Genomic DNA, 14,420 nt, shown 5'->3' on the forward strand with positions numbered 1-14,420 from the left:
TGGCAGGTCTTATCGTAGGGGATATGTCATCAACAATCGGAGAACGAGATATTGTGGTTCAATTCCAAACTGACACTTTGCAGCAGCTACGTGATGATCGCCCTTTATACATGAGCCTCCAATACCCTCTTTTGTTTCCATATGGTGAGTATGGTTTCCATCCCGAGATCCCACTACATCTTCAGACAGGAACTTCCAGAACAAGGCAATTCCTAACCATACGCGAATTCTACGCAGCTCAAATTCAGACACGTCTTAACCAAGGAATGACTTTAATAAAGAGCGGTCGTCTACTCCATCAATATATAGTTGACATTTATAAGGCAATCGAGGAGGATCGGTTAAGGTGGATGAGGAACAACCAGGATGTCCTGAGGGCAGAACTCTACAATAATGTCCTTGATGCTGTATCAAGAGGCGATACCGATGCCAAAATTATTGGTCAAAGGTTTATACTTCCACCAAGTTTCACCAGTGGCCCTCGGTACTTAGTTGAGAAATACCATGACGCAATGACTATTTGCAGCGAATATGGTAATCCAGATTTGTTTGTCACAATTACATCCAATCCTAACTGGAGTGAGATTAAAGAGCATCTTGCCAGATATGGTGGAGAATCTCCTAATTATAGACCAGACATTGAATGTCGAGTCTTTAAAATGAAGTTGGATCAGCTGCTCAAGGATTTCAAAAAGAAATTTTCTTCAAACCATATACAGCAGCAGTTCACCGGATAGAGTTTCAAAAAAGAGGCCTCCCCCATGCACATATATTATTGTGGTTTGGAAACTCTTCCAGAACGCCAAGCGCGGATGAAGTAGATGCGATCATATCAGCCGAGCTCCCAGACAAAGAAAAGGATCCAGAGGCTTATGCTTTAGTCACAAAACACATGATCCATGGTCCATGTGGTGTCATGAATCCGAAGTCACCATGTATGGATAAAAATATGTGCACGAAAAAGTTTCCTCGGCCGTATAATGACAACACTTTTGTCGGGATATATATTGTATCGTCGGCGCCGGAACGAAAATGCGACTGTGGTAAAGAATGGAGCAACCTTGGACAACACTTTTGTCGTACCTTATAACATCGATCTCCTGAAGAAGTACGAGGCTCATATTAATGTTGAATGGTGTAATCGTACAAGTGCGGTCAAGTACTTATTCAGATACATTACCAAGGGTGTTGACAGAGCAACAGCTGTCATTGAGAAAGGAAATACGGCCAGTACATCTGACGCAACAGCCTCTGGCGGATCGAAAGAGAGGGTCATCAAACACCAAAATGAGATCCAAGAATACATAGATGCTCGATATCTATCAGCTTGTGAGTCTATGTGGCGGACATCTGCATTTTACATACACAAGAGAAAACCATCAGTTGAGAAGCTTATCATTCACTTAGAAGGCGAACATAATATATCAGTTAAAGAAACTGATAACCTCGGTCGTGTAATCCGCAAGCCAGGTATTGAGAAAACAATGTTCACTGAATGGATGGTTTTATGCAGAAGGCCAGAGTTCGCACGAACATTAACGTATGTGCAAATACCAGAATATTTCGTATGGAAAAATAATACTAAAGTCTGGTCTGAGCGTAAGAGAGGCAGAGCCATAGGAAGAATTGTAGTTGTTCATCCATCAGCAGGTGATCGTTACTATCTAAGGATCCTCATAAATAAGATAAAGGGTCCTAGAAGCTACGACGAGCTCAAAACATACAACGATGTGAAATATCCTGACTTCAAATCAGTTTGCTACGCACGCGGATATTTGGACAACGATGTCGAGTGGCTCGAGAGTATGTCAGAGGGTGCTTTATGGGCTACCCCATACCAGCTCCGCAAAATGTTTGTCACGTTTCTAAATAATTGTTTCGTTTCGAGCCCTAAAAACCTATGGGAAAACTCGTGAAGATCGATGAGTGAGGACATACTCTACAAGAGGCAGAGAATCTTAAATCATTCAAATCTGGAGCTAGATGATGATACTCTTGAGCAATACACGTTAATTGAGGTGGAAAAGTTGATGCGCCTGCATGAGCGCTCACTAGGTGATATTAAAGAGATGCCAAAGATCAAACATGTTTTGCTAAGAGAACTGGGAAACAGATTGTGGAACCAAGAACTGGATTACGATGTTGCTGAGGAAACTCTAAGACATGACATGAAATTCAACAAACTTAATCCTGATCAACGTGCGATTTACGAAGCGGTCTTAGACTCTGTTGATAAAAAGGATGGAAAGCTATTCTTTGTATATGGCGCAGGAGGCACAGGGAAAACATTACTATACCAAACCATTATATCAAGGATTCGTTGAAGGAAACAAATAGTTTTGCCTAGGCCTGGACATTTTACCCGGACCCGAAGACCCGAACCGGAACCGACCCGAAAATAAAGGTTCGGGTCCGGGTCCGGGTCCGGGTCCATGCTAAGTACCTATTGGGTCTTTTTTTTTTTGACCCGCGGGTCTCGGTTCGGGTCCGGGTCCTACCCGAGACCTGTTCGGGTACCCGAAGTACCCGCAAATAATTGTATATACTAGGTATATTTGGGTGATTGGGTATATTTTTGGTATTTCAGATTTTTTTTAAAGTTCCAGGTTTGAATTTTCGGGTATAATTGTAGGTTTTTGGTGAAATTTTAGATTTTTAGAAAATATAATTTGCGTATTCGGGTAAAATTCGGGTATGTTTTGGGTTTTCGGGTCTGATTTTGGATAAATTTTTGGGTATTTTTGCGGTTCTTTCTGTATTTTTAGAGTTTTTGGGTCCAGTTCGGGTACTTCGGGTCTATTTCGGGTCCTAAATACCCGAATCGACCCGGATCCGAAATATACCCAAAAATTTTGGGTATTTTACGGGTATTGAAATTATAGACCCGGACCCGACAAGACCCGACTCGGAACCGACCCGAAAAGTTATAAGTACCTATATGGGTCTAAATTGCTAGGACCCGAAGGATCCGGATCCGACCCGAACCCGACCCGAACCCGACCCGAAGACCCGGATGCCCATGCCTATTTTGCCAGTTGCCTCTTCAGGAATAGCCGCACTATTGCTACCTAACGGTAGAACCGCGCATTCACGCTTCAATATCCCTTTAAAGCTCAGTGAAGATAAGCTCTGCAACATCAAACATGGAACAATGGTGGCTGATCTAATCGAAAAAACAGATCTTATAATTTGGGACGAAGCACCTATGACGCATAAGCATGCTTTTGAGGCACTGGACAAGATGTTGAGAGACATAATGTCAAAAAAAAAACCCTTCTACAAAGGAGCAGACTTTTGGCGGTAAGACAGTTTTGTTAGGGGGTGATTTCAGACAGATTCTTCTTGTGATTCCACAAGGCAACAGAGCTGATATTGTCTTGGCATCGATAAGTCACTCATACCTATGAGGTAGCTGTCACAAATTCTTTTTAAAAATAAATGTGCGAGTCAATCAGGAAGAAAAGGAGTTCTCCGATTGGCTTCTGCAGGTCGGGGAAGGTCATCCACACCTAGAATCGGGGTATGAGTGTGACAACCACCATGAACAGATGATATCAGTTGATAAATTGCTGATTCGTGTGAGTGGTGATGATTCACTAAAAGAAGTTGTGGATGCTGCATATGGAGACATCAGCAAGATGACTAATCCGCAGACATCCTACACTGATAAGGCTATACTCACACCCCGTAATGAAACCGTCGATGAAATCAACGCCTATACCATCTCGCAAACCGACGGGGTTTCAAGAGATTATTTTAGCTCCGACAGCTTTGAGATATCTGGCACTCGATCCAAACATAATGAAACATTATACTCTATTGAGTATCTCAATTCATTGGAATTCTCAGGATTACCCTCGCACAAGCTCACTCTGAAAGTTGGTGCCCCGGTTATGCTTCTACGAAACATAAATAAAAAAGGATTATGCAATGGTACCCGTATGATCTTAACCCGCATAGGCGACCGCGTTCTGAAGGCGGAAATTGTCACTGGCTCGCATATTGGGAAAGAAGTCTTAATACCAAGAATTGTCCTTTTGCATGAAGAAACAAAGCTACCGTTCACATTACGACGGCGACAATTCCCTATCAGGCTGTGCTATGCAATGACAATCAATAAAAGTCAAGGCCAAAGTTTAAAAGATGTCATCTTATATCTGCATAAACCAGTCTTCGTTCATGGTCAACTTTATGTGGCTCTATCATGTGTCACAAGCAAAGCAGGACTAACGATCATCAAATATGAAGATTCGCACCAGCTGAGGGTAAAAAACATAGTATACAAAGAAATCTTCAAAGGCCTTCATCCCCACAACGGTAATTTTATTAATATATAATTCTTCATATGAGAATATTGATATTGATATTCACCATATTTCTTATTTTTTAAACAATAGCAGAATATTGATATTCACCATATTTCTTATATTTTTTGGAGAATACAATGCTCTCATTCAAACCAAAAACTCAAATTTTATAATCGTAAAAAGAATGTCAAACCAAAATCTAAAACTCAATTGTAAATACAAAGTGAAAGCACACTGATTTCAAACAAAAATATAAATCTATGAATATCTACTATGTTAGAATAGTGATGTGATGTGTTCTCACATTTGGCACATATAATACATGGTTCATTTCTGTCACAACCAAATGAATTTTACTTATGATTAATAATTTGTTTCATGATAATCCAATATATAAGATAAATCAAAACTAAGCCATATATAAACAAACAAAACATCCGAAACCCATAATACATACTAAACCCATTCCGCGCGTAACGCGGACAAAGATTCTAATCAATCATAATAACTACTAAAAGAAAGTGATCGTTTGGTGACGAAATTAAATATACATTCACACTCATGTAGTTAATAGTTGGTGCTCTTGGTCGGTTGTTATAACTCATACCATCAGAAAATAAAATACTTGAAAACGATTATAACAATTGAGAAAAATCAAATAATTGGCTATAGGTTTTTTTTTTCCTTTGGGGTGTAAGCGATTATAACTATTGTACAGGCCAAATAAATATTTTATTTAATAATTTCGTGATATAGATGTTCATTTTTATTAATGTTTCAATTTGAAGATTTTGTTTTATTGTCGTTGGCAGGAATTAAAAAAAATCTGGAAGAAAGAAAAACAATCAAAAAGTTAGGAAAATGATTTGGAGCAAATGTTAGTAAATGGGTAGGTAATTAGTTGGTCCACTGGTCTAATCAACATTCAAGAGTTAATGTAAATGGGCTTTCAGTATTGGGCTACAAGTTAACAGGCTTTCCATTTACAGGTTTTAGTTTTAGCTGCTTTCTATATTTCCATTTTTTTCTATATTACATAAAAAAAAATACAAAAGAGGAAATATATTTTATTTTAAAAAAGCCGGGAATCACCGGCGTTGTTTTTTCGTCGACGATTTTTCTGAGATTAAACATCCGAAAGAGAGAGAGAGAGAGAGAGAGATTCCATCTCGAAGATTATCGCCATGGAAGAATTTCTAAAGGAGTTTGGAGATTATTATGGATACCCAGATGGTCCTAAGAGCATCACTGAGATCCGCGAGACTGAGTTCAAGAGATTAGACCAAGGTTTTGTTATTAATCTTCTCGTTTTCCTTCTGTTCCTTGAATCTTGTATGAGTTCTTCTCAAGAAACTTCGAAAAATCGAAGCTTTTGAGGTGAAATTCCGAAATTGAACAGCTAAACAAACTACTTGAGAGTTTCGAAATGAATTGAGTTTGTGTTTGGTCGGTGGAAAATTCGGCATTAGTTAGTAGAACTTAGGTTATGTACGTAATCAATGATATTTATTATCTGGGCGTGGAGACTTAGAACCATTGCTGATTTACTACACTGATCAATCAGTACTCATATAAACATTTCAGATATTGTTTAGAATGAATCAAACTTTGTTAATGTATTTTTTTGGTACTATAAGAATTCTCCTTCCAGTATAATGTTTATGCTTTATCAGTTTTGTTGTTTAAACTTCTGAGTTTTGAAGCTTGAGCTTAAAAGTTCCTGTGGTATGTTCAGGTGTTGTGTATTTGGATCATGCTGGTTCTACTTTGTATTCTGAGTTGCAGATGGAAAATATATTCAACGACTTTACAAGCAGTGTTTATGGAAATCCACGTATCCTCATCTTTTGGACCTCATAAGAGATGTTTTACATTTCGTTTTACTAGATGAGATGGCAGATCCTAGTCGGCTCTGAATCTCAGATTTTGCATTTCTTTGATTAGTTTGTGACTTAAGGATTGTGAAACTATGATGTTTATTAGTGTGAAAGAACCATGTTAGCTTCCTCTGTCGATCTTGTTAGTATGGACAGTAAAATTTCCTCTCTTTTTTTTTTTGTTTCTGAAAGGGTTTCCTTAATAGTGATTTAGATAGTCAAAGTGATATCAGTTCAGCGACCAGTGAAATTATAGCTGATGCTCGGCGTCAGGTACAACTTTCTTAACATTTCTTGAGCTGTTTTCCATAGAATATTGGAGAATTTTTGTTTTGTAATGTATCTGCATTGCACACTGGAGTCAGGTACTTGAATACTTCAATGCATCTCCTGAAGACTACAGCTGCGTATTCACGTCCGGAGCCACAGCAGCGCTGAAGATTGTCGGGGAGACATTTCCGTGGACTCAGGACAGCAATTTTGTGTATACCATGGAGAACCACAACAGTGTACTTGGTATTAGGGAATATGCGTTGGGTAAAGGTGCTTCCGCATGTGCAGTGGATATTGAAGAGGCAGCTAACCAGCCCGGTCAGCTAGCAAGTTCAGGACCATTTATCAAGGTAAAGTCTCGTGCTGTGCAGACGAGAAACACTTCTAAACTCCAAAACGAAGAGTCAAGAGGTCCGTTTGCTCGTAGAATCTTCTCTTTGTTCTTTCATCCTGAATAAAGTCTGTTCAAGATGTAGCGTGTCTCATCTTATCCTGTGTATCTCGTTTTTTTTTTATATTTACAGGAGATGCCTGTAATCTATTTGCCTTCCCTTCGGAGTGCAATTTTACCGGCTTGAGGTTCAACCTCGATCTGGTGAACTTGATTAAAGAAAATAATGAAGCTACCCTTGAAGGCACTCCCTTTGCCAAGTACGTGCGTCTTACACTCTCTCCTCATCTCTTATTTTCCTCTGTGGCTTGAATTGGTAATACTGAATGTCTGTCAGTATTAATACTTGTGCATTGTGAATATTTCATGTACATGATTCTTGAGTTTGAGTTATATACAGCCTTTGAATAAGAGAAGTAGTGACATCTAGAAATGAACCGTGCACATTTTGATGACTAAACACAACTTATAATAGGATCCCCAAAAGCGCTTGGAAACCTTTGGAAGAACTAGTTTAGCACGATCCGATACTTCTACTTTTTTTATGTTGACTTGCATCATGGCTTATGCCTTGTTATTAGGAGCAAGCGGTGGATGGTTTTGATTGATGCTGCAAAAGGCTGTGCTACACAACCACCTAATTTATCGGAGTTCCCTGCAGATTTTGTTGTTTTGTCATTCTACAAGGTATCTCCTTCAATTTTTCTAATAATAAAGAGTTAGATCTTTAGTTTTCAGATTTTAACTTTCTTGTTTTCACTGTTCTCATGAAGTTGTTTGGTTATCCTACTGGGCTTGGTGCTCTCCTTGTACGGAATGGTGCGTAATTGTTCCTTAGGTTCATCTTCTTATGTGTGTCTTCATAAATGCGACTGTAGTTCAGAAACAACTCAGACAAAGCAGTTATGTTGTTAAGATCTCCCCGTATTGTTTTCATTTTATTGTTCTTTCTTTTCAGACTCGAGCAAGATCTACTTGTACTGTATGCTGAAACAAAGATTGCAAATACTGGTTTTCTGACATGATGCTTTTCTCTTTAATCTACAGATGCTGCCAAATTGCTTAAAAAGACTTACTTCAGTGGAGGTATGCATCTCATTTGGTTGTGTGAAATGGTTAACTTAGTATGCCATTTGATGAACATAATACTTACAGGAACGGTTGCTGCTGCAATTGCTGACATTGACTTTGTTAAAAGGAGAGAAAGGGTGGAGGAGTTTTTTGAGGATGGTTCTGCTTCGTTCTTGAGCATAGCAGCCATCCGCCATGGCTTCAGATTACTCAAGTCCCTTACTACTTCAGCAATTTGGATGTGAGTAGAACTTGTGCTTACCTTTGAAAATTGACTATAAATTCTCTTCTCTATAGAAGATCATCTAGTTGGTCGTTTCTAATCATTGTTTGAAATTTGTAGAACTTTAAAAAGTTCCCTCCAAACCATCTGCTAGTGTATTAAAGCTAAAGCTGTCTTCTGTATCTATTTCCCAGGCACACAACATCACTTTCCATGTACGTGAAGAAGAAACTTCAGGCATTAAGACATGGAAACGGAGCTGGTGTATGTGTTGTGTATGGCAGCGAAAATCTGAACGTAAGCGCTTTCTTAATAAAAGAGAGATTTCTCGTTTCACATAATTTATCAATCCTATGGCTTTCAGTTATTTGGTGAAAAAAATGCTTCAATAAAAAGGAAAGCAATAGTATTTGATTCATTCTAATTTTTATTTTTATAGTTATCTTCACATAAATCAGGCCCAACGGTTACATTCAACTTGAAGAGACCTGATGGCTCTTGGTTTGGCTACCTGGAGGTGGAAAAGCTTGCTTCTCTATCTGGAATTCAGTTACGGGTATATTTTGCAAACACAGTTCAGTTTTTTTTCCCTCTCTTTGAATTCTTCTACCTACCTGAAAACAGAAGAGAAGTTACTTGAGTAAGATGAGGGTTTTGCATATCTTTGGCAATGTGTAATCTTTGCATTAAGTTACTTGATGCGGAATTCATTTTGGTGTAGACAGGATGCTTCTGCAATCCTGGTGCATGTGCAAAGTATCTCGACTTGTCGCATTCTGATTTACTGTCTAATGTTGAGGTACAATTGTTCTCTTTTTGCTTATCATTCTTCTTACTGGCTTTGGAGTTACCAGATCAGGACTTGAACCTGACATCTTTTATTTTAACCCAGGCTGGGCATGTTTGCTGGGATGACAATGATGTGATAAACGGAAAACCAACAGGAGCTGTTAGAGTTTCGTTTGGTTATATGTCAACCTTTGAAGAGGCCAAGGTATATATATATAGGTTCCTTTATTTAGCTTTTCCTCAGTTCCATTTGTGCGAGGCTGTAGAATTTTATTTGAACAAATCTCATTTTCTACTCTTCTGCTGTTGCTACCTAATTTGAAGTCTATGCTTGGTTGACAGAAATTTATTGATTTTATCGTAAGTTCATTTGTTTCACCTCCAACGAAGATTGGGAATGGAATTGCCGTCAATGGAAGGTTTGCTCAACTTTCTAGTGAAGGTATTAGCTTTAATCTTTTAAGGTATTAGCCACACTTATCGTGTCTGAATCAAAGGCTCCCACTTTTTGTTGGTACACACAGAACTTGAAAGTAAAGAATCCAATCCAGGCTACTACCTTAAATCAGTTACCATATATCCAATCAAGTCGTGTGCTGGATTTTCTGTAAATCGTTGGCCACTTTGCAGAACAGGTACCTTAATCCAGTATTGATTTTCTTGCAATTATATTAGTGGTTGGCCTGGTGACCTCTTTGACGTTTGTGATTGACTTGTGTGTTTATGTTTGAAAAATACTAATAAGGCCTGTTGCATGATCGGGAATGGATGATTCAGGGTCTGACGGGTGAACTTATTACCCAAAAGAAGGTACTAGAGCATCTTCTAACTTGAATCTCTATTATCTACATATCTGTCAGCAAAGATTTTGATTCGGTTGGGAATGCCTTCTAGGTGCCTGAGATGTCTCTTATTAGCACCCTTATCGACCTTGAGGAAGGATTATTGGTTGTAGAATCGTCTCGCTGCGAAGACAAGTTGTACATCAAAATCAAGTCTAGTTCATATAATCCAAGGAGCGATGAGTTTGATTCACATGACAACATGTATGCATTGCTTCCTCTCTCTTACTTCAGCTGTTTTAATTGGATAAATCTGACTACAAGTTTGAACTTTGGGTGCAGACTTGAAAATCATAACGAGGAATCAAGAATCAATCGTTGGTTCACCAGTGCCATTGGTCGGCAATGCAAATTGTTACAGTACTCTAGCTCAACTTCCAAACAGTGCCTGAACAGAAACAAGAGTCCTGGGTTGTGCAGAGTTTTGGAAAGCAATATCAACTTTGCTAACGAAGCTCAGTTCTTGTTGATCTCCGAGGAGAGTGTTGCTGATCTGAACAGAAGATTAGAAGCAAGTACGTTTATCATCTCCTTTTTTTAATCTTACGTCTTATTCCTTATTCGCTCTTGGTTTGATACAACTGATTTGGTTGCAGAAGGCAAGGATTCCAACCGAGATCTTGAGAAACTAAATCCACATAGGTTTAGACCAAATCTGGTTATAGCCGGAGGTGAACCATACGCAGAAGATAAATGGAGAACTCTCAAGATAGGAGACGGTAGTTTCACGGTAAGTCCATGGACCCGTTTAACACTTGATTCGTGATCATATTGTACAAATGGTCACAGTTTTCTTTTGTGGTGTGTTTCTCTCAGTCGTTGGGCGGTTGTAATCGGTGCCAGATGATAAACATAAGTAACGAAAGTGGACAAGTGAAGAAATCCAACGAGCCCTTGACAACATTAGCTTCATATAGGAGAGTAAAGGTTAAACATTCTTGATCCATCTTTTCTCCATGAAGAAAAAGATAATAATATTTGATAATTGTTGAAGTAACGAAATGATGGTCTTTTCATTTGGATTCAGGGAAAGATCTTGTTTGGAACTCTTCTGAGATATGAGCATGATGCAAAAGTAGAGTCTTGGATTCGAGTTGGGGAAGCAGTAAATCCAGATAGAGAATAGGTTCAAGCTTGAACCTTCATTCATGTGTTTGTGTGTGTGTATACCAATAATTGCATAAAAAAAACTAGAAAACCACAGGAAGACAACATGCATTTCAGAAAATATGTTACTTGATTTGTATACCCATTGTATGTTCAACTTTCTAAAAAAAATAAAATAAATAAATTCCGAGTAAAATATAACTATTTGTAAGTAGATAAAAATTAAGTGTTTCTCTCTATTTCAAAGATATATATATTGGGCAATTCTTTCAAATAGTATTTTTTTAAGTTTTATCACATAAATATCTTAAAAAAAAATGACCAAAATAATTTTTTTTATTTGAAATTTTTTAATATTTTTTTTTATTTTAAAATTTTTAATATTTCTTCATCCTAAGTTTAAATTAGTTCATCATGGTCATGATGTTTTTTTCTCTCCAAAGGGTGATTTGGTATCAGCCAATCAGAGTGGAGTAAACTTTCAGAAGGAGGATATCCTTGCTGCGATATGGATTAACTTCAAAAATTTCCAAAAAGTTTTCGAAAATCAGGGAAAATCTTTAGGAAATATTCTTTTTCACGGCAGATCTTCAAAGAAAATATGTGTTTATCTAGGGTTCTCAATTGCACCGCCGTCTTCTTCTGTCTATTCCCTTCCTCTCTCACCAATCTTTCGCAAAAAGTTCCTAATTTTATTGGTGATGGACGAAAATCTGGCGGAGGTTATGAAAGGTATGACGCTTTGAGAAGATAAAACAATCATCATCCCTGAGGACGATGATTTCTGTGCGATTGAAAGGGGAGGGAGAAGTATTCTGGGTCGTCTCCTTAACCCTGACTGTCAGAATATGGGAAGGATGTTAAAGACTATGCCCAAAATCTGGAAGGTTTATGATAGAGTTCGGGGGGTGGCTCTTACTAAGGAGAGATTTCAGTTCGTCTTTGAGCTTGAGACTGATATACAGATGGTTCTCAATCAGGGTTTCTGGACTTTTGATGATTGGGGAATGGCAATGGAACGATGGGTAGAATTTCCTCCCCCAAATTACCTTCAAACAGCTAAAGTGTGGGTGCGTCTCTACAACCTCCCAGTCAACTACCTCACTTTGAAGACGATTGATGCAGTTGCAGATGGTATAGGCCATGTCAAGGTGATTGAGTTCGACCCTGAAAAACCGCTACTGAATGACTATATCAGAGTCCAAGTTGTTTTGGACCTAAATCTACCGGTTCGAGACAAAAAATCGGTGACGCTACCTGGAGGCAGAATTGAATATGTGGACGTTGGATATGAACGCATCAGGAAGAAGTGTTTCCACTGCCTGAGGCTGTCGCATGAGAAACAAAAATGTCCCCTGCTCCAAGGTTCCCGGAACAAGGCTAAGGGCATTGCTGGTCATCAGTATGGCTCGGACCTTCAGGAGTTAGGCAGCATCATAACAATCTGGCTGACAAGATCATGCCTCTTCTAGCTCCATCCATTCCTCCTGGTTTTGAGCCTCATGCATCCTTAGTTGCACCGGAGGTCTTTGAGCAGATGAGGCTCTACATGAATTGTTCTGATCCAGAGGAGAGGATTATCAGAGAAGCAAAGATGAAGAAAACTCTCAATGAGCTATCTCAGGACCCCATCGCCCAACGATCTTGCTTGCGTCTTGAATCTGCTCCAAAAGTAGCACCGTTAACAATTGAGGGTAGAGGTAAAATCTTTGATTTCAGCAGAGTCCAGTCAGATCAGCTCCTTGACGGTGCAGAATCTTCATCCAAGGGTACTGATCTCCACAAACGGCAAAGGTCGAAAGATCCAACAAAACGACATCAGAGGAAAGAGGTAGTAGAAACGAATGGACTTATGACCTCTAGCAGCCATAGACAAGATTCTGTCCTTATTCGCACAAGCGATCAGTTTGGTACATCACCTGCTAATCTTGATGATCCCAAAGTTTTTTTGAAATCCCCGGCCTTATCTGGTGGCTTTACTGTTGGGGTTGGCGATGGTCAGATAGGAGAACGTGGTAGCAGAAGTAAGAGTTCTCATAAGAGCAGAACCTCGTGGACCAGAAGGAACCAAAACAAAAGAAGAGTCTCTTCAGCGGAACACTCTGAAAATCACCTCATCAAGGAGGATGCAGCTGGTAAACGCAAGGCATATGAAGAAGGGGAAGTTTCCTCAAAAATGTCACGACACAACAAGGGTTTGATGGTTCACCAGAAACCATCCAATCCTCAATGAGTACGCTCAGTTGGAACTGTCGGGGTTTAAGGAGCAACCTGACAGTTCGACGCCTGGAGGAGATGTGTCGTGAGTATCTTCCGGATTTTTTGTTCCTCCTAGAGACTAAAAACTTTAGAGATCACGTTCTGAAACTCCGTAGTTCGCTGGGTTATGACCATTGCTACTTGGTGGATCCAGTTGGATTTAGTGGAGGTCTGGCGCTTTTTTGGAAAGAGAAGTATGAGGTCAAGATTCTTTCTGCTTCAGCGAGAATCATTGATGCTGAAGTTAAACTTGGAATGCAAGTTTATTACATGTCCTTTGTATATGGTGATCCCATTCGTCAAAGGCGGGGATTGGTGTGGGAGGAGCTTACACTCCTTGGTTTGAATAGAAGTGGAGGGTGGTTTCTTACTAGAGATTTTAATGAATTAATGAATAACACAGAAAAGGTTGGAGGTCCTCCGCGGCAAGAAATCTCTTTCTTTGAGTTCCGAGCGATGGCTAGAGATTGTCGACTTAAAGAAGTCCCAAGTTCAGGGAACCGACTCTCTTGGGGTGGAGTGAGGGAGATCTTGAATAATGGTCTTAAGGAGAAAGTATGGGTTCAATGCCGCTTGGATAGAGCTTTTGGCAACACTGAATGGTTCAAACTTTTTCCTCACTCTCACACAGCGTATCTGGAAAAAGCCGGGTCTGATCACAGACCTATTTTCACAAGTCTTGCTAATGCTGGCCAGAGGAGAACAGGAAGATTCATGTTTGACAAGCGATGGTGCAAGAAACCTGAGGTGACAGAGGTAGTTCGACGAGGATGGTACATCAATGCTGTCTCAGGTCAAGGCTCGGTTTCCGAAAAAATTAAAGCTTGTAGACAGGAGCTATGCAGATGGAAAAGGCATGCTAACGTGAACTCCAACACAAACATAAAGAGACTGAGGCGAGAACTTGAAATAGAGGAAAGCAAAAGATCTCCTAACCTTACCTCTCTCCCTTCTTTACGTCTGGAATTGGAGAAAGCTTATGATGAGGAAGAGACCTATTGGAAGCAAAAATGTAAGAATTCTTGGCTACAGGTTGGAGACAAGAATACAAAGGTGTTTCATGGTTGGGTAGAATCGAGGAGAATGAAAAACAAGGTTCACTCCCTCATTGATAATGCTGGGACTGAACACTTCACAGAAGATGCGATGGGAGAGGTGGATGTCGCTTACTTTAAAGATCTGTTTCATTCGAATGGGTCTGCAGATGCAGCTGAACTACTTGACGGCATGATTCCTAGGGTCACTGAGCGCATGAACCGGAATCTCATGAACCGGAATCTC

At 39.5% G+C, this 14,420-nt stretch overlaps 3 protein-coding genes across 6 annotated transcripts; all 3 read left to right on the top strand.

Annotated features, from left to right (window-relative positions):
* Positions 1-3,019: 3,019 nt before the first annotated feature.
* LOC106362493 lies at positions 3,020-3,876 on the top strand. Its single transcript, XM_013802388.2, has 3 exons — positions 3,020-3,229; positions 3,456-3,740; positions 3,850-3,876. Exons 1-3 carry the CDS (start codon positions 3,020-3,022, stop codon positions 3,874-3,876), a joined length of 522 nt encoding a protein of 173 aa, XP_013657842.2.
* Positions 3,877-5,352: 1,476 nt separating this feature from the next.
* LOC106365599 (molybdenum cofactor sulfurase) lies at positions 5,353-11,076 on the top strand. Of its 4 annotated transcripts, none has more exons than XM_013805036.3 (21): positions 5,353-5,594; positions 6,043-6,141; positions 6,399-6,457; positions 6,550-6,868; positions 6,982-7,108; positions 7,430-7,535; positions 7,622-7,667; positions 7,896-7,934; positions 8,004-8,160; positions 8,337-8,439; positions 8,582-8,698; positions 8,864-8,941; positions 9,035-9,136; positions 9,274-9,373; positions 9,456-9,566; positions 9,677-9,741; positions 9,826-9,977; positions 10,056-10,288; positions 10,370-10,503; positions 10,590-10,700; positions 10,801-11,076. In XM_013805036.3, the coding sequence occupies exons 1-21, from the start codon at positions 5,492-5,494 to the stop codon at positions 10,897-10,899; spliced, it is 2,460 nt and encodes an 819-aa protein (XP_013660490.1). In that variant the 5' UTR covers positions 5,353-5,491; the 3' UTR covers positions 10,900-11,076. The 4 variants fall into 4 exon arrangements, with proteins under 4 accessions (XP_013660490.1, XP_048614141.1, XP_048614142.1 ...); XM_048758184.1 differs by lacking the exon at positions 7,622-7,667 and adding an exon at positions 7,687-7,750 and having other exon boundaries at positions 8,582-8,716; XM_048758185.1 differs by lacking the exon at positions 7,622-7,667 and adding an exon at positions 7,687-7,750 and having other exon boundaries at positions 8,582-8,716; positions 10,373-10,503.
* A 652-nt stretch (positions 11,077-11,728) lies between these two features.
* On the top strand, positions 11,729-13,113 carry LOC106362492. The gene is made up of 2 exons (XM_013802386.2): positions 11,729-12,245; positions 12,302-13,113. Exons 1-2 carry the CDS (start codon positions 11,729-11,731, stop codon positions 13,111-13,113), a joined length of 1,329 nt encoding a protein of 442 aa, XP_013657840.2.
* Positions 13,114-14,420: the final 1,307 nt, after the last annotated feature.

Source organism: Brassica napus, chromosome C5, assembly GCF_020379485.1.
Source record: "Brassica napus cultivar Da-Ae chromosome C5, Da-Ae, whole genome shotgun sequence".
NCBI classification, from domain to species: Eukaryota; Viridiplantae; Streptophyta; class Magnoliopsida; order Brassicales; family Brassicaceae; genus Brassica; species Brassica napus.

Bases quoted from the DNA above. Each gene is read 5' to 3' on its own strand.
- LOC106362493 (XM_013802388.2), top strand. From the start codon at position 3,020: ATGCCTATTTTGCCAGTTGCCTCTTCAGGAATAGCCGCACTATTGCTA. The intron at 3,230-3,455 runs GCACTGGACAAG...CGAGTCAATCAG, and splicing joins CGCATAAGCATGCTTTTGAG to GAAGAAAAGGAGTTCTCCGA. The intron at 3,741-3,849 runs GTTTCAAGAGAT...TGGAATTCTCAG, and splicing joins CCATCTCGCAAACCGACGGG to GATTACCCTCGCACAAGCTC.
- LOC106365599 (XM_022703785.2), top strand. From the start codon at position 5,492: ATGGAAGAATTTCTAAAGGAGTTTGGAGATTATTATGGATACCCAGAT. The intron at 7,536-7,621 runs GTATCTCCTTCA...GTTCTCATGAAG, and splicing joins TTGTTTTGTCATTCTACAAG to TTGTTTGGTTATCCTACTGG. The intron at 7,935-8,003 runs GTATGCATCTCA...TAATACTTACAG, and splicing joins AAAGACTTACTTCAGTGGAG to GAACGGTTGCTGCTGCAATT.
- LOC106362492 (XM_013802386.2), top strand. From the start codon at position 11,729: ATGGGAAGGATGTTAAAGACTATGCCCAAAATCTGGAAGGTTTATGAT. The intron at 12,246-12,301 runs GTTCCCGGAACA...TCGGACCTTCAG, and splicing joins AAAATGTCCCCTGCTCCAAG to GAGTTAGGCAGCATCATAAC.